This window comes from Acanthisitta chloris, unplaced genomic scaffold, assembly GCF_000695815.1.
Source record: "Acanthisitta chloris isolate BGI_N310 unplaced genomic scaffold, ASM69581v1 scaffold29856, whole genome shotgun sequence".
In the NCBI taxonomy this organism is placed as follows: Eukaryota; Metazoa; Chordata; class Aves; order Passeriformes; family Acanthisittidae; genus Acanthisitta; species Acanthisitta chloris.
The window spans coordinates 77161-93113 of NW_008678071.1; the positions used below are offsets into that span (position 1 = coordinate 77161).

Below are 15953 nucleotides of genomic sequence, written 5' to 3' on the forward strand. Positions count from 1 at the left end.
TTCTGAAATGAAGTTAAACAAACCCAGTATCTAGCGGCATAAAAAGCTCTTGACAGAGACATTGTTGAGCTGTTTCTGAAAAACTTCTAGAAAATAGGTCCAACAGGAAAGCTTAGGTACAAATCAAGTTTTGTTATAGCTTACATTAAACCCAAGTTCTTTCCTATGAGTGCAGCCTACAGGGTCCCATTACAAGTTTGCTCTTACCAAGTTAAAACTTCTCAACTTTTAAAAGCTGCTTGGAAATTTTTCAGGTTATGGAGGTTTTTGGTGCACTGAACATACTTGCTAGAGTTCAATCACCTTGTCCAATGAAACAGTGCTCACACTAAGTTCAGGGTGGCTCCAGCAATGCTTCTCTACTTGTGAGCCAAACCCATTGCAAGAGTTTGCGTCTGAGCCAGTTTGCCTGAGGTGCTCAAGACAGAAGTGGACTGAAAAGTTCAGCTCTGGCAGCAGATGCCTGGTAGTCAGATTCACTGGGGTCTGTAATGCAAACTGCTACCATGTACTTGCCCTTAGAAGCCAAACCATAACCACTAACAGCTGATCCAACAGCACCAGTGCTCAGTGTATATGGTTCTGTAGTTTGGAGAACATTTCTGCACTGGGATGTCTCCCCAGGATGCCAACAGAATTCTGATGCACAGAACAGACAGACTATGCAGGTAATACAGACTTTTGTCAGCCCTATTAACCACTTCACAGAAAGCCCTTGTAAATTATTTTTCCTTCATACTGGGCCAGTGCAGCTGAAAGATTTTGAAGTTTTAAAACTGAGTTAAGGTTTTCATACACAGAAAGAAGCAGAAAACTGCTAAAAGCAGGAGGTTAAAATGTTTTTATGCCCCACAAATGCAATTAATTCTAGCTTCTTTAAATGAAGTTTTCATAACATCAGAGGCAATTCTGTATAAATAACAACAATAAGCGATAAGTGAAAATTTTAGGCTGTTTAAAGCATACATATGCATTGTCATTCAGTAAAGATTTTACCTACCTTTGGGTTTTTAAGTGTCAATGGTCCAGCCACCAGCCAAATGGGGAATAACTATTGAAGACATGTACCTTTGGCATACAAAGAACAGAGAGAGGAGTAGCTGAGATTAAGTAGATTCTATGGAGGCAGAAAAAAAACCAAAAACCAACAAAACACATGATTTGTAGTTGTATCTAATCTAATCTACGACACAGGTCAATTGTTTTTGTATAAACTCTAGGTTTCCATGAAGGAAACCAAAGCCTCCCCAGGGATCAGTGAGAAGGCTGCTGCCACAGTCAGTGAGATAAACCCATTGTTATGCTGCATCGCTATCATCTCCCCAGCTTCTCCAATCTGTGGTTGACATTTCTGTTACAAACTTTCCATCAAATTAGACACCGAGTGCACACTAGACCTTCCAAATAGATTCTCCTCAGATAGGAGAAACAAACAATTACAAGTTTATTTTCAGGTACCAGCCATAATTTATAGCCTTATATTTTACATCACTCAGCTGAGTTGTCCATAAAGTATGTCCATTCCCCTCCTGATGCCACCATCCCCCACTCACAGCCAACAGAAATCAACTTTGAATTACAATCCTGCAAATCCCAAAAAATCCACCCCAAAACACAAACAAAACAAACACTCAAGGCAAGCTTCATGCCATGAATATATATTGAAATTACTCTGATTGGTGCAAACTATTAATCTAGTATTTGTTTCTATAATCCATCCAATATTTTAGGTACATAAACTTTTAAGTGCAGAGCATAAGTTTGACTTGGATGTAAAATATATTCTGCTTATCTTTGAATTCAAGATTGTATATGTCATGTTTATTGTAAAGCATTTTATATATACATATTCATATATCTTATACAACTCTATGGGCCAAACACTGGTCCCCCCAACTTCACTGGGACCAAGAATCAGCCCCCATATGTGCGTATATATGCCATATGCATCATTCTGAAAGGAAGCACTAGATTGTGTGAAAATGCTGTGACTGCTATGCAGTGATGCCAAGAGACTTAACTGTATCTTTTTTAACATACTGCTGTAAGTATTCATCATGTCAAAGAATGACAACTAATAAAAAAATTTAAAAAAAAAGGGAAGTGTCTAAGTTCTTTGGTAATGCCAGTTGATTGAATGAAGTTCCTCTCCTTAGTTTGCAGAAAGACATTCTGGTTTGACAAGGCAGCGAAAGTCCTCCTGCATCCATCCTCCCATTGCCTCTCCTTCCTACCAACAGCGTAATCACTTTCCTAGTGCACCATTTCTGAGAAAAACTTCTCTCTAAATTTACCCTTAGCCTTGCTGTACAAATTTAAATGGAGTTACCAGCAAGGAAAGTATTTCCATATAGTTTTCCTAAGTGTGTACGAGAAGGATTTTTAAATCTCAGGGAAAATGTTTCCCTGCCTAAGTATTTAAAGAAGAGGGAGTTGTTTTTTACTATTGTTTCAGTTCCAGTAATGAGTTTTCCTTACTATCATTGGACAGTTTTAATCTCTGTTCTCTCATTTCTCAGTTGCAGACCATGTTCTTTGTATGTACAACCTGACAGAGCCTCATGAAGTTTGATTGAAAATATGACAAATATTAACATTCTACACTGGTAAGTATTTCTAAGTGAGAAATCCTTGTCATCACTAATGGATATTTTTCACTGCAGGGACTCTTCTTCTTGACTTTGACACATTTCTAAAGCCAGAATTTATGTGTACCTCCGAGTCTTCAGTAACAACATGCACGTAGCTTGTGCCGTGCAAACATTACAACTGAACTGCATATAGGAGCTGGAAGTATATTAGAGTTCAGTGCTATTTATTTAGCCAACAATTTAAATTTACTTTCCTAAAAAGAAATCCACCCTTCAGAATCACAGTGTTTTCATGTGTCCCCCAGATGAAAGCTGAATTACAGAGTAGATTCTAGAATGAAGCCCCTTAGACATCTGTCCTGTGTAGGGATGGAGTTGTGATCTATTCTCCAGGAATAGTTTTCCATAGTCAGCATTGCAAAACCACTCAGTTTTCCACAAGAGATCTAACAGTTATTTTCAAGTACAGCTAAGTCCATACATCTTCCCAGTCTGTGCAGGCACTGAGTGGATACTGGTCTTTCATGGTTCAAAACAAAAATCATATAGACTAGCAAGTTGAATCAATGAACAGCAAAAGAATAATTAATTATATAGCAATATTTTTGTCCTGGCCAAATACTTAACAGTGGTTTATAGCTCAGGTGGAGAATTGGAAATATAACTATTCATTAAGAAAATAAACAATACAATATGCATGTGACAGTTATTTACATGACACATTCCTTTTCCCTAAAGGTGAGGATGGCATGGTCTCTCCAAGGTCCATCACAGTCCAATCCCCTCCAAGCCAAAATAAGTGCAGTTACAAAATCCACTGGGTTTAGCAGCAAAGCAGGTTAATGATGTCTCCACTTCTACACCTCTTGATCTTTCAGTGGTGTTGTATACAGTACAGTCTCAAACAGCATTTGGGGACCAAAGGGCAGAAAATGAACAACAGGATAGAGAAGGGCTTGAATTGCCTCTGCCACTAAAACCAATGGATCACCTTACTATATCCTGGGCTAGTTTGGGTCTCAGACAGAGTAAGACTAAACACCATGCAACACCTTAATCCTTGACAATTGAATTTTGGTACAGCAGCACCACTTCCTAAGACTACCTTGGGTGTCTACACAGGGCCATGTAGACCTAAACACACAAGGAAGTGAGTATCACAAAAGCAGATGAATTTCATGTGAGATAATTTTATATGGCAATACACTTTAGAGAGAAGATTTAAATCCTGCACCCTACAGAGCTCTAAATATATTGTCCTGGATTAGGAAGGGGATCTAGTTGCAACTAAAATGAAGTATTAGAATTCATACAAACAGAGGAGTTGTCCTATTATTTCCACCACTCCTACCACCCAGAGAGAAATTCTATGCCATCATTTGCATACCAATCACCCCTCTAGAAAGTGCCAGTACAAGAGTGGGAAGTGCAAAGGGTGCCAAAAAGCAATCTGAATCACGAAAAACCTCCAGGAAAGAGGAAAAAAAAGACTGTAGCTTCATTAGTACCACCTATTAAAAAACCCCAGAACATTTGGGCAGACTGAGTGCTTCTGCTTTCCAAAAATCAAAACATGGGTAAAACTAAGTAATCTTTACCCACATAGCAAAACTTAGAAGAAGACTGAACATTTATATGAACAAAAAGAAAATCCATGGTTACAAATAAATACTACTATAACTATATTCCTAAAGAAAATATACTTTAAGACTTAAATCTACCTTTAGTTTAGAACAATGCTTTCCTGACCTGTTCATGCAGCTCAGCAGCTCGTACATTCCAAATCCAGATTTTCCAATAGGATGTGCAGAGGATTCCTATGAGCTTAGCTCATGCAAAGCACATTTATGAGAGAAATATAGCTACCAAAAAAGAAAAACCTAGTGCTACACCTACACATGTATATGATGCCCAGCCTCATTTCTATAGCCAGACTTACCAACACCTGCATACAAACTCAGGGACGAGTCACTTCAGGCAATCAACATCCAAAGGAAATAGGAAGTACTGAAATGTATGGTGGATTTAAGGACAGATTCAACAAGAAGGGGAAACTATTGTCCCAAAGATCACTTGTTTGTATCTTTCATGTTTTGCATTGGATAAATGTTTTCAATTCAAACTTCAGAGGAAAGAGAAAAATAAAGAGATATACTGGTAGCATCAACTGAGACACCAAAACATAAGTGGAATTACTTTGCTTAAAATGCACTGTTTGCTGGGATGAGGCTCCATTTGTATAACATGTACTTTGGGACATTGTCACTGCCCTCTGTGGTACCTGTGCACAACACATTTCCTTCAGTGCACCAGAAAAGTCACAGCCACCAGTTCTACCATCTCTGCAGGAAACATTAGAGAGTGACCATTTGCACTGTGTGCTTTGAAGAACCTTTTATCAGCACTAAGGCTGAATTAAGATGTGCATAGATGTGTCTGCTAACTGCCCTGGCTCCCAGTCAAAAGGAAACCTTCCTCAACAATGCCACCAACTGAAGAGTGTCTCTGTAAAGACAGATATTGAACAAATCTAGAAGCATCCATTAGATTTTGGATGGGTACTCAGCCACTCAGAACAGCTATGTGACATTGGCACATTGTATGCTTTAGGTGCATAAAGGTGTGTACAAATGTTTTAACATAGCAAATACACTTAATTTGTCTTCATTGTAGCTATAAAGATAATACACACAGAAATCATATTACCTGAAGGTATTAGCAAACTAAAGTGAACAAACCTGGATAAGAAGCTGTATAGTCAACTTTCTTCTGCACTCGATCCTCACAAGTCCTCTGTGCTTGCTCTATCAGGAGTTCCATCTGGAGATGACTAAAACTAGTTATCAAGCCCCATTCTTAACTTCTTGGATCTCTTGCTCACATCCACCTCCCCTGCATACCTAACTACGTCAGCTTGAAAACATGAGCTAATCACAAGCAACACAAAAAATAACTGCATTTGGGAAATGATAGTACTTACTATGTTTCCAATCATATGCTATGTTCTTTGAAAGATCAGTGATTTCCCCTTCCCTCCCAAAAGCAAGGGAATTCTTCTTTCCCTGAGATGCTCTGGATTGGTCTGGAAGAGAGAAAGGTCAGAGACTGTAGGGTATATCATGTGAGAGAGCCATAGCAAGGAGCTCACAGCTCACTTGGAGAATGCAGCAAGTAAATAAAATCCTTGTCAGCCTTCACTGTCTGCCAGGCACAAGATGAGCCTAAGAGACTTCGCTGCAACTCAGAAAAGTATTAAGTGGAAGCAAGGACTTGCATGCAAGGGCACAACTCCTTCGTTATTTTCTGGCTTCCTTGGTAGTTTCTGTGTTCCCCCTAGATAAAACTGTGGAGGTTTTATTGTAATGAAGCCTTTTGATTTCAAGAGAAATACTCTCCTGAGGCTCAGATCCACTTCAATTCCTGTCCACTTTTTGTTAAGCATATTTTACAATAGTATGAAATATTTCCCTTTTTTTAAGAAAATTTCAGTTTTCCAGTTTTAAGGAATAGTACTTAATAGTACTACTATCAGTGTTTGTTTAGGATGGAGCAAGAAAAAAGTGTCTGAATTTCAGCTGACTCTTGCCCAATCCTCCATCTGTCCAAGACCTAAACATATTGCAATATAATCCCATGTTACCAATAGCCTCCATTTCTTCTGAACAGTTCTACTACATGTCAACAGGTTTTGAAATATAAACTACTAACAAAATGATTTAGCATTTTGACCATGGCAGCTCAACAGCCACATTGTATGTGAAATGCTAGATAAAGGTGGAACATATTTGCACTGTAGTTACACTTTGGAGTGCTCTAGTTATGGATCAGGACCACACAAGGGACACCAATACTGCTCCCACCACAAGTCTTGAGAATAGAAATAATTTAATAACATGTTAAAGGTCAAGAAAAAAACCACCAGAGAATCTGTAGAGAGCTAAATGTGAAAGGAGAGCTTTCACTCTAATGATAAAGGAGCAAAATTTCCATGGTTTTGTGGGAAAAGGGAATTGATCTCCTCTAAGTAACTTAAAAAACCCTGTACATCTTGCTTGGTTTTGTTGGTTGTTGTTTTTTTTTAGTTTATTCCTTCACCAATCCAACTGCAGTTCTTTCTTTCTGATACCTCAGTGCCATTAATTTAAAGGGAGAGCTTACATCATCACTCTTGAGTTACTTTACTTGACAGCTTCAAGTTTTGCCTGTGGGTGTTACATTGCTCTCAGGGACATCTTATATAATAATGCAGATATCATTTTTCAGCTGGCACAGCACATCTACAAACTTATATCTTACTGAGATCCATGATAGCACCAAGTCTTCTTAAATAGCGGAATATCAGCAAGAAGTTTGTATCCTCAAGAGTAGCACAAGCTCCTCCCTCTGTGAAGGTAAAAGTACTTCTGAGATGTAAAACAAACACCTTTAGCAAGAGCTGCTCTCTTTGTAAGACAACCTGTGATAAATACACTAGAAAATAAACATGCTTCAAAACTTCTCTGCAGAAAATGAGATAATAAGGGGGAGAGAAGGAGGACATCCCTGTCAAAAGGTGACAGTTTCACTCCGGGGGAGAGAAGGAGGACACCCCTGTCAAAAGGTGACAGTTTCACTCCACAGTTGGCTCACTATAGAAGCAGCTTTGGGCTGTACTACAGAGAAGAAATAATGAAGAGCCACCAGTTCCCACCATGGATGTCATGCTCATTATTGAAATGCACTCTCATTTAAATTATTCCAGTTTTCACTTCCTATAACTGGTTAGTATTATGTTTTTCTCTGTCACAGAATGAGGCCTTTAGCACCTTTTTACTCTCTTCATGCTTTCACAGACAAATCAGGTCACTGCAAACAGATTTTCTGTTTCTGAAATAATTCAGTAGCAAAATCTATAAGTTTGAATGAAACTACTTTGCAGTTTATCCAACTGACTGTGCCAGGATATACTCTCTTTCTGAAGGCCTAACCTGCTATGCCATTATGGCTTTTTGCCATCACTCCCATCTTCATTAATTCTCTCAATGTAATTTCTGGTTTTAATTTTCCACAAATTTTGTCACTTATTTCATTACTAAAAAAATGAAACTGCATTAACCCAGCACCATTCTCTGTAACTCTAGTAGAAATATTGCCTTTCAGTGATTACTATTATCTGCCAGTTAATCAGTTCTACATTCATTTAACATCTACTTTGTGGGTAATATAAATGCTGTATTTTAATTTACACTGTTCTATTACTGCTATTTTTGTCAAAGATGATTTAAAATATCTGTTTTCCAGTGAAGACCCCGGAGATAACTCCTATATCTTATTTCCAACTCTGCAATAGGATCCCATCCTACAGACTTTTTTGCTTAGAATTGCTACATGCCAATTGACCTATAGTCATGAGGTTTACCCCATTTTTCTTAAAAAGAAAACTTAAGATGCCACAATAATTTTCTGCATTTCTGGATTACTCCAAGGTTTATTCAAAGTGAATATAAAAGGCCAGATATGTCCTTCAGCCAACTATTTTAGAACGCGCAGATTCAAACTGCTTAACCATCTGCAGTTTAAAGCTTTTTTTCTAGTAAGCAAAGACTAACTGATTCTTCCATCACAGAATTACTTATGTGGTAATTAATGATCCTGATTTTTTTTTTTAAGTAAGTACATTTCACTTTTCCTAAAACGTATGCAATTCCTAAATGAGACTTAGACAGTTTAAGCAACGGAACAGCAACAACTTCCAAATAAAAGTGCCAGTGACCATTACCAGGTGTGATGTTCATGATCCTCAGCTTGTATTGGGTCAACCATTCACAATTATTATGGTCAGTCAAGACCTGGACACATATCATTTTCTTCAAAGCTACTAGGTCTTGACTGGGAGACCTGTATGCTGGAGAATGACAAAGGATTTAGTTCTATGGTCAAGATTCTCCATGGCTTTTGTTATGCGAGAGAGGAGGAAAAAGGGAGGACAGGGAAGAAAAATATTGTGAGTTTGTACAGATGTGTAGAAATAGCACAAGTTTCTGTGGGTTCCCCAGGCAACTACTAGTTTAGAGGACTGTTAACGTGCTCTTCTCCTAGCAACAGTACTGGGAGCTCACAAAGCATGAAGCAGGATCTCCTGAATTCTGTTCATTTTGCTTACCTTATGTCAATATATCTTTAATATATCCTTTTATTTGTGACCTCAAAATTCTAATTTAACATCAAAAACTAGACCCGTGACAAATTAGGTTATGAAGCAGATTCTTTGGTAGACATGTCTCATTAGCAGCCTCATTGTTCTAGCATACTAAATGCAAATTATACTCTTCAAATCTGAATCAAAGGCTATGCCACTACTGAGAAATGATAAATGGGCTGAGGATTTGCTAGAAGATTCAGAGAAAGTATTCCTCAGGGATATAAAACCTTAAAACCTTAACATAATTCATAGACATGCAGACAATGCATATGGGAGGAATAGACAGAAGCAGCAAACACAAACAGATGAAAAGCATTGGAGTGGTTATGTGAGCAGATAGGGACAGAGTCCACATTTCATCTGAGTCAAATCAAAGTACAACTTCAAACCAGCTATTTTTACTATCACAAAATACTGAGGTTCAGATTACTTTCCCACTGTACACTCTGCACAACGAATTAAAAACAAGAACATTGAGCCTGACCTCTCTTCAGAAACACTTCCTCACGAGCAGGAAAGAGCACAACAAACCAGCCTGGCTTATTGAGCCTGCCCCAGTAGATGACAGTCGAACATGGTATGTAAATCAAGCAAACACCTACTAGAAGAAATGTAATGGAAAAAGATGAGTAAAATACCAGCCAGACAAAATTCAGTAAGAAACAACAGAAAAAGCAGTATTCTAAAGGACAGAAAACCCTCTCTTCAGTAGTAGAACACACAACTTCTGCTATTTCAGGACTACTAACACAGATTCCTACAGATCTTGCTACAGGAAAAAACAAGACAAATACTCACAGGCTGTAAACTGTAAGGTGACAGTGCATCAAACGACCATAAGGCAACAATAACATGGGAAGAAACTATAACTAAGCTTGCTTTGAATTTCTTCATACTCCTCCTTTATACCAGCAGCTGTTGCTCAGTGGCAACTGCCTCCCAGCAAACACAGCTGCTGTGTTACAGCATAACAACTATAAAATAAAACAGAGAAGAGGAACAACCAATCTAGTCTAACTTTTGGTGGTAAGTACAATGCAGAGTATCAAAGAGGAAACACAGATGGCAAGAATAGAGATCTTAAACACACAAGTTCTCCACAGTTCAAGGTGATAAGATGGGTATGGTATTCCTCATTTAAAAATATGTAGATAAATACTTCCTTTAGTTCCACTCCAGCAGCTCTAATGAAGTGGATGGCAATGCATAAGCATTACTGCAGGTTGAACTCTGCCCAACTCTGGAAACATAAACTTACTCAGTTCTGTGAATGTGCCTAAATATGTACAAGCCATGCACATGTGATGAGCAAAGCACACATGTTTACAGAAGTGTATAGTCTTTCATCTGAAAGAAAAATTGTGCATTTTTATGCACCATAGTCACTTTGCCTTTTAGTCAGTAAGAAGCAGCATATTTTCACTTGTGCGATCAAAAGTTATTTACAAGAATCCCCACGATTCTGTGGCAGTGCTCATTACATCTGCACTGCACCACAAGGATAAATTTCCTCCAATGGCCATTTCACATGGGATAAGAGAGGATATTTCTTCAGGAAAAGACTACTGCCAGAGGAAGCACTTCTCTAACTCACCACAGAAAGACCTTGAGCCTATTCTCCTAGAAAATAAAGTAGCATATTTGTCTTATGAAAAGAATAAACTAGCCTAGTGACTACCTCTTAGTAAACTAAATGCACATAATTACCATAACACTAGTAGGTTAGAACCATGTACCTTTACAATTTACTGAATACCACTATAAAAATACAAAGGGATTACAATTCTGTTGGTAGACTTAAATACTGACCAAGCAGAAGTTCCTCTAAATGTAAGACTTGCAGCACAGATCCGGTGTAACACTGCTCTCTTGTGGTTGAACGTCTGTAGTTCATCTGCAAAAAGTAATAGTTATCTATCTTCATCAATTATTTTTTAAAAAATTAAAATATATTTTAATCTAAGACTTTTTTTTGCTGCTCATGGGTTTAAAGCAACCAGTGCCAATTCCATCGCTGCACACTGGACTGCTGTGTCTCCACCTCTACCTAAAAAGGTAATTTAGACTCCTGCTTTCAGTTCTCTATCCCATTGAAATTAAATACCTAAAATTAGCCTTAAACAAAGGTATGAATACATCCATTCCAATAACAATGAAAATCAAAGTCTGAACACTCTTGCTGACATACATAAATAATCTGTTTTTAAGACTTCCTTCAGCATTCCAGGCTGAATGAAGATGTAAGCAGAAATAAAAATGTAAAGAGGACTAGAAACATAGCTGGAACAAAAACACCACACCGGTTTTCTTTCAACGTGCAAAAACAAATATCCAAATTCCCATTGCAGGAGAGATCCTGCTGACAGGATTACTGGGGAAAATAATGACTATCAAAAGAAGGTCCCTTTGAATATTATCATTTTAAAATAATCTGGCCAAATAATACTGAAATGGACAAAATATTTTCCAATTTGAAAGACAGCTGTTGTCTTTAGCCTTTGCCCACAACACAATTCTAGATGTTAAAATTATCACTGCAGTTTGAGATTGAGTTCCTAAACAAAATGTTTCAAGGGGTAACTATGGAGCATGATGTGCATTGCTCTAAACCACTGAAACATTTAGAAACAGCAAGAGGGGAGAAAGCTTGTCCAAGACCCTTCCAGTCTGTGCCTTTCACATTTGTCTAACTGCAAGAAACAAAAGCAGAATCATTTATGCAAACAGATACAAGCATTAATTCATATCTGTAAACTAACAGGCACACTGCACATAGAGTCTGTAGCTTGGCACCACAGTCTTCAAATCATGGTTAAGCACGAAGTGCTACCAAGATATTCATGGTTTTAGGGTATCTGGAGAACAACTGGTCTCACTATTAAGGGCTGAGGGAAGGAAGGCAATAAGTACCTTGGTATCTTCCTCATCCTTTTTAACTATGTTTCCCCTCACATCCAGTAAAGTATGGAGATTCTCCTTGGCCCTCCTCTCATTGCTAATATGTTTATAAAAATGTATTTTATTGCCTTTTATTGCAGTAGCCAGATTATGTTCTAGTTGGGCTTTGGCCTTTCTTGTTTATAAAATTTTATTGCCTTTTATTGCAGTAGCCAGATTATGTTCTAGTTGGGCTTTGGCCTTTCTAATTTTCTTCCTGTATAATATAATCTCACATCCTTTTAGTCCTTCCCAGTTGCCTGCCCCTTCTTCCAAAGGTCATAAACTCTCCTTTTTTCCCCGAGTTCCAGCCAAAGCTCTTTGTTCAGCCAGGCTGGTCCTGCCCATCAGCTCATCTCTCAGCCCACAGGGACAGCCTATTCCTCTGTTTCTTGAAGACTGTCCACCTTTCCTGGACTCCTTTGTATAATCTCACATCCTTTTAGTCCTTCCCAGTTGCCTGCCCCTTCTTCCAAAGGTCATAAACTCTCCTTTTTTCCCCGAGTTCCAGCCAAAGCTCTTTGTTCAGCCAGGCTGGTCCTGCCCATCAGCTCATCTCTCAGCCCACAGGGACAGCCTATTCCTCTGTTTCTTGAAGACTGTCCACCTTTCCTGGACTCCTTTGCCTTTTGGGAGTGCCTCCCAAGTGATTCGCCCAACCAACCTCCTAGACAGGCCAAAGTTTGCCCCACAGAAGTGCAAGGTAGCAGTTCTACTAATCCTCCTCTTTACTTCTTGAAGAATTGAAAACCATCATTTCATGATCACTGTGCCCAAAATGCTTCCAACCACCACATCAGCCACCAATCCTTCTCTGTTTGTACGTAACAGGTCCAGTGGGGCACATTCTCTGCTGCAAACGATTCAAATTTCACACAGACATGCAACAACAATGCTCTAAAATATCATACAAAATTAATTGATTATTCCGATAAACCTGGAATTAGGATTAGGATTAGGAAAGGAGGACCCGGAAGTAGATCAAGAGGAACCGGAAGTAGGGAGGGAGGAGCCGGAAGTAGATCAAGAGGACACTGAAGTAGGGTTGGAGGAGCCGGACATAGATCAAGAAGAACAGGAAGTAGATCAAGAGGAACCGGAAGTAGGGTTGGAGGACCCGGAAGTAGGATGGGAGGGGCTGGAAGCAGATCCGGGGGGAACCGGGGGGGAAAGGGCATGAGGACCCGGAAGTAGATCAAGAGCAACAGGAAGTAGTGCGTGAGGACCCGGAAGTAGATCAAGAGGAACCAGAAGTATATCCAGAGGACCCGGAAGTAGTGTTAGAGGAACCAGAAGTAGATCAAGAGGACCCAGAAGTGGGGTTGGAGGACCAGGAAGTAGATCAAGAGGAACAGGAAGTAGGGTATTCCAGCCGTTCCTCCTTTCCCAGTTCCTAATCTAATCCTAATCTAATCTAAATACTAATACTAATCTAATCCTAATCCTAATCTAATCCAAATCTAATCCTAATCTAAATCCTAATCTAATCCTAATCCCTAATCCTGATCCTAATCTAATCCTAATCTAATCCTAATCTAATCTAAATCCTAATGCTAATTCTAATCCTAATCCTAATCTAATCCTAATCCCTAATCCTAATCCAGATGTAACGGAAGTCAGTGTCACTATGAAAAATGTATTGGTAACTCACATGGGTATCTGAGTATCTGGTACAGGAATCAGGATCATAGAAGTCTCCCAGATACCTAACAATCACTGGCAAACACATTCCAGATGAAGTGGAAATGAAATCTGGCTGCAAACCTTCCTTAACATTGAGGCATCAGTTGCTCCAATAGTCTTGTCTGAAGAACTTTCTTTCTCCAAGGCATCAGTAACTGAAGGATAACTTGTTTGGCAGGTTCCCTTGGTCAGTTCAGCTTTTGCAAGAGCCCTACATATAATTTTATCATTTAGGTAGGACTAAAGAACAATTTAATTAATTCCTGACAAGAACAGACTGAGCACAGTGAATATTGTTGCACATTCTTTGCTCTGCTTTACTCAAAAACTCTGTACCCACACATACAGAGAGATGACAGATTACCTGTTAATTATTCCTCACAAGCAGTGAGCATCTGGACAGGTCTGGTATATTATAGGAGTATGTCAGCAGTGATATTCTGACAGTTCAGGTAATTGTATTCATTAGCCTTCTTGTAGTGGGAAGCTCAGAGAACTCAAATCCCTTAGGATCTCCTAGAGGAGAATCTGTAGAAGTTTTTTAAGGACTGCATTGTACTTTTCCTTCTAGCCCTATCCACTCAAACATTTTGAAACATTTATTGTTGTTTCAATTTTCTCAACTGAAAAATTGGATATACTATATGTATTTCTTAATCTATTGAAAAAACAAAATCAGCTTTCGTTCCAGACATCCACAGCAATTCCTGAAGGAAGACATACTGCCCAAAAATTCATCTCGAGTGACAGGAGAGTGTTTCAAACTTCCTCAGTGATAAGAATAAGGCGGCACAACCTTTCACCAGATTGTTTCAGCAGATCAACACAGCACTCAGGTTCCTGAGTCTCTTCCCCTCTCCCATATCAAAATCACAACTCTGGAGTTGCATTGTCACTGAGCATTCCAGTCAGGGCCCTTTGTTTTAGTGACTGTATTTTCTTTGAGTCTTAAGCACTGCAGCAATTTTATGGCATTTTTTGATTTAACTTTAGATTATCCTAGTGCGTGCTGAACTTGAACTTAAATTGCTAATGCTAAAGGTCAACATCATTCATTAGTTTCAGGCAAGTTGCTGAATCTGCAAGACACAGCCTCTGATGAACACCCCTCAGTTTTTTGTCAGTTAAGCAAACTTTGAGCTTAATTGTTTTCTTAGCTTTTTTCCTGCAAACAAGTTAGGTAAACAGGGCATGGATTCCAGGTGGGCATGGGTACCCTTAGAGAACCTCAAGTTACTTCCAAGTTGTTGATACAGAAGTTTTAGTCAAAGATGACAAAGCCACATACCCATCAGTTCTGAAAGCAAGAAAACTCTCTGCAACTAGTGATTCAACTTTTCATTACTATTCCTAAGCTTCATAACTTCTTAGTATTGGAAACTGTCAGATGTTACCAGATGCCACCCACAGACTTCTCAAGGTATACCACAGCTCAGTACCTACCCTAATTTACATCCGGAACTACCTAAAATAAAGAATTTGCTCTTCTAACGTGTGTAGGTGGCACATGGTTGGGGGGGAAGAAAAATCACATGGCCCATGACTTTCTTTTCCCTGAGGAAGAGGATCAGCTATACAAACTACATTACTGCACCAACTGCATTACTGCACAAAAATCAGAGAGGGTACCCAACAACCAGAAGGGTCAGACAGCTCACTGACATTTGCAGATCACTGGTTTAAGAGGTACTAAGAACTTTCTGAGAAGTCCCTTTCAAAATGAAAAGACACTTCCAAATTCAAATCTCCCACTACAAACTGTTTCTGTTGGCCAAGCTTTTACTTAAATAATGAACTCTGGGGAGAACAGAACACATACAAAAAGGGTCCTAAATAACAGTTCTTCCTGAAGAAACTGTCAGTTACATAAAACAACTGAAATAGGTGAAAGTTTAGTGTATCGAGGGCTTTGCAGATAATTCAGTCTCTCACAGAAAGAATTCCTTCCTCATGTTTGTCAGTCATAACAGAATGGCCACAAACCCTGAAATCCCCTGGATCTAGGAATGCTGATAGAACACAGGAGATAACTTGCTCCACCTCACCACACTGCAGGTACTGAGCAAAGAGGAGCCAATTCACAGGCCTTATGCTCACCTGGACTCACCTATCTTCATATCCTCTTCTGCAGGCACTGCAGGGACTTCCTTCACCATCGCCCCCTGCTGCCCCAGTGTAGCAGAGACCACAGCAGCAAACAAAAGACACAAAGGAATTTTGATAGAGAGGGTAAGATTGTGAAGTACTGGGCTGGGCTGGCTATTTGTATGGATTTCATAGCAATTGTCAAGTTTAGGTAGAGAAAGCAGCAAATGAGTATTTTGAAAGTGGAAAGAAAGAAGAGACCAAACTGTTACAGACTGAGCAAGGAATGGGAAAACATGATAAAGTTCACTAATTACTAAATCCAGGAAAAAAAAGCATCTAGAAGATACAATTTTAGAAGCATAATATATCAAGTCACTTAAGCTCCAGTTTTAGTCAAAAGAGAACCTTTAAAATTAAAACAGAAGTATGGGATTTGCACACTAAATTCTTACAACTATGCAAATAAACTCAGC

At 38.9% G+C, this 15953-nt stretch overlaps 1 protein-coding gene across 1 annotated transcript in view; it reads right to left on the bottom strand.

The window, feature by feature from the left end:
* Positions 1-12664: 12664 nt before the first annotated feature.
* MTFR2 (mitochondrial fission regulator 2) overlaps positions 12665-15953 on the bottom strand; it is a gene marked incomplete at its 5' end in the record, with an annotated part of 12628 nt that continues 9339 nt past the window's right edge. Inside the window, one exon of the mRNA XM_009076756.1 lies at positions 12665-12847. Coding sequence (XP_009075004.1) covers positions 12665-12847 — 183 coding nt within the window. The remainder of the gene's footprint in view (positions 12848-15953) is intronic.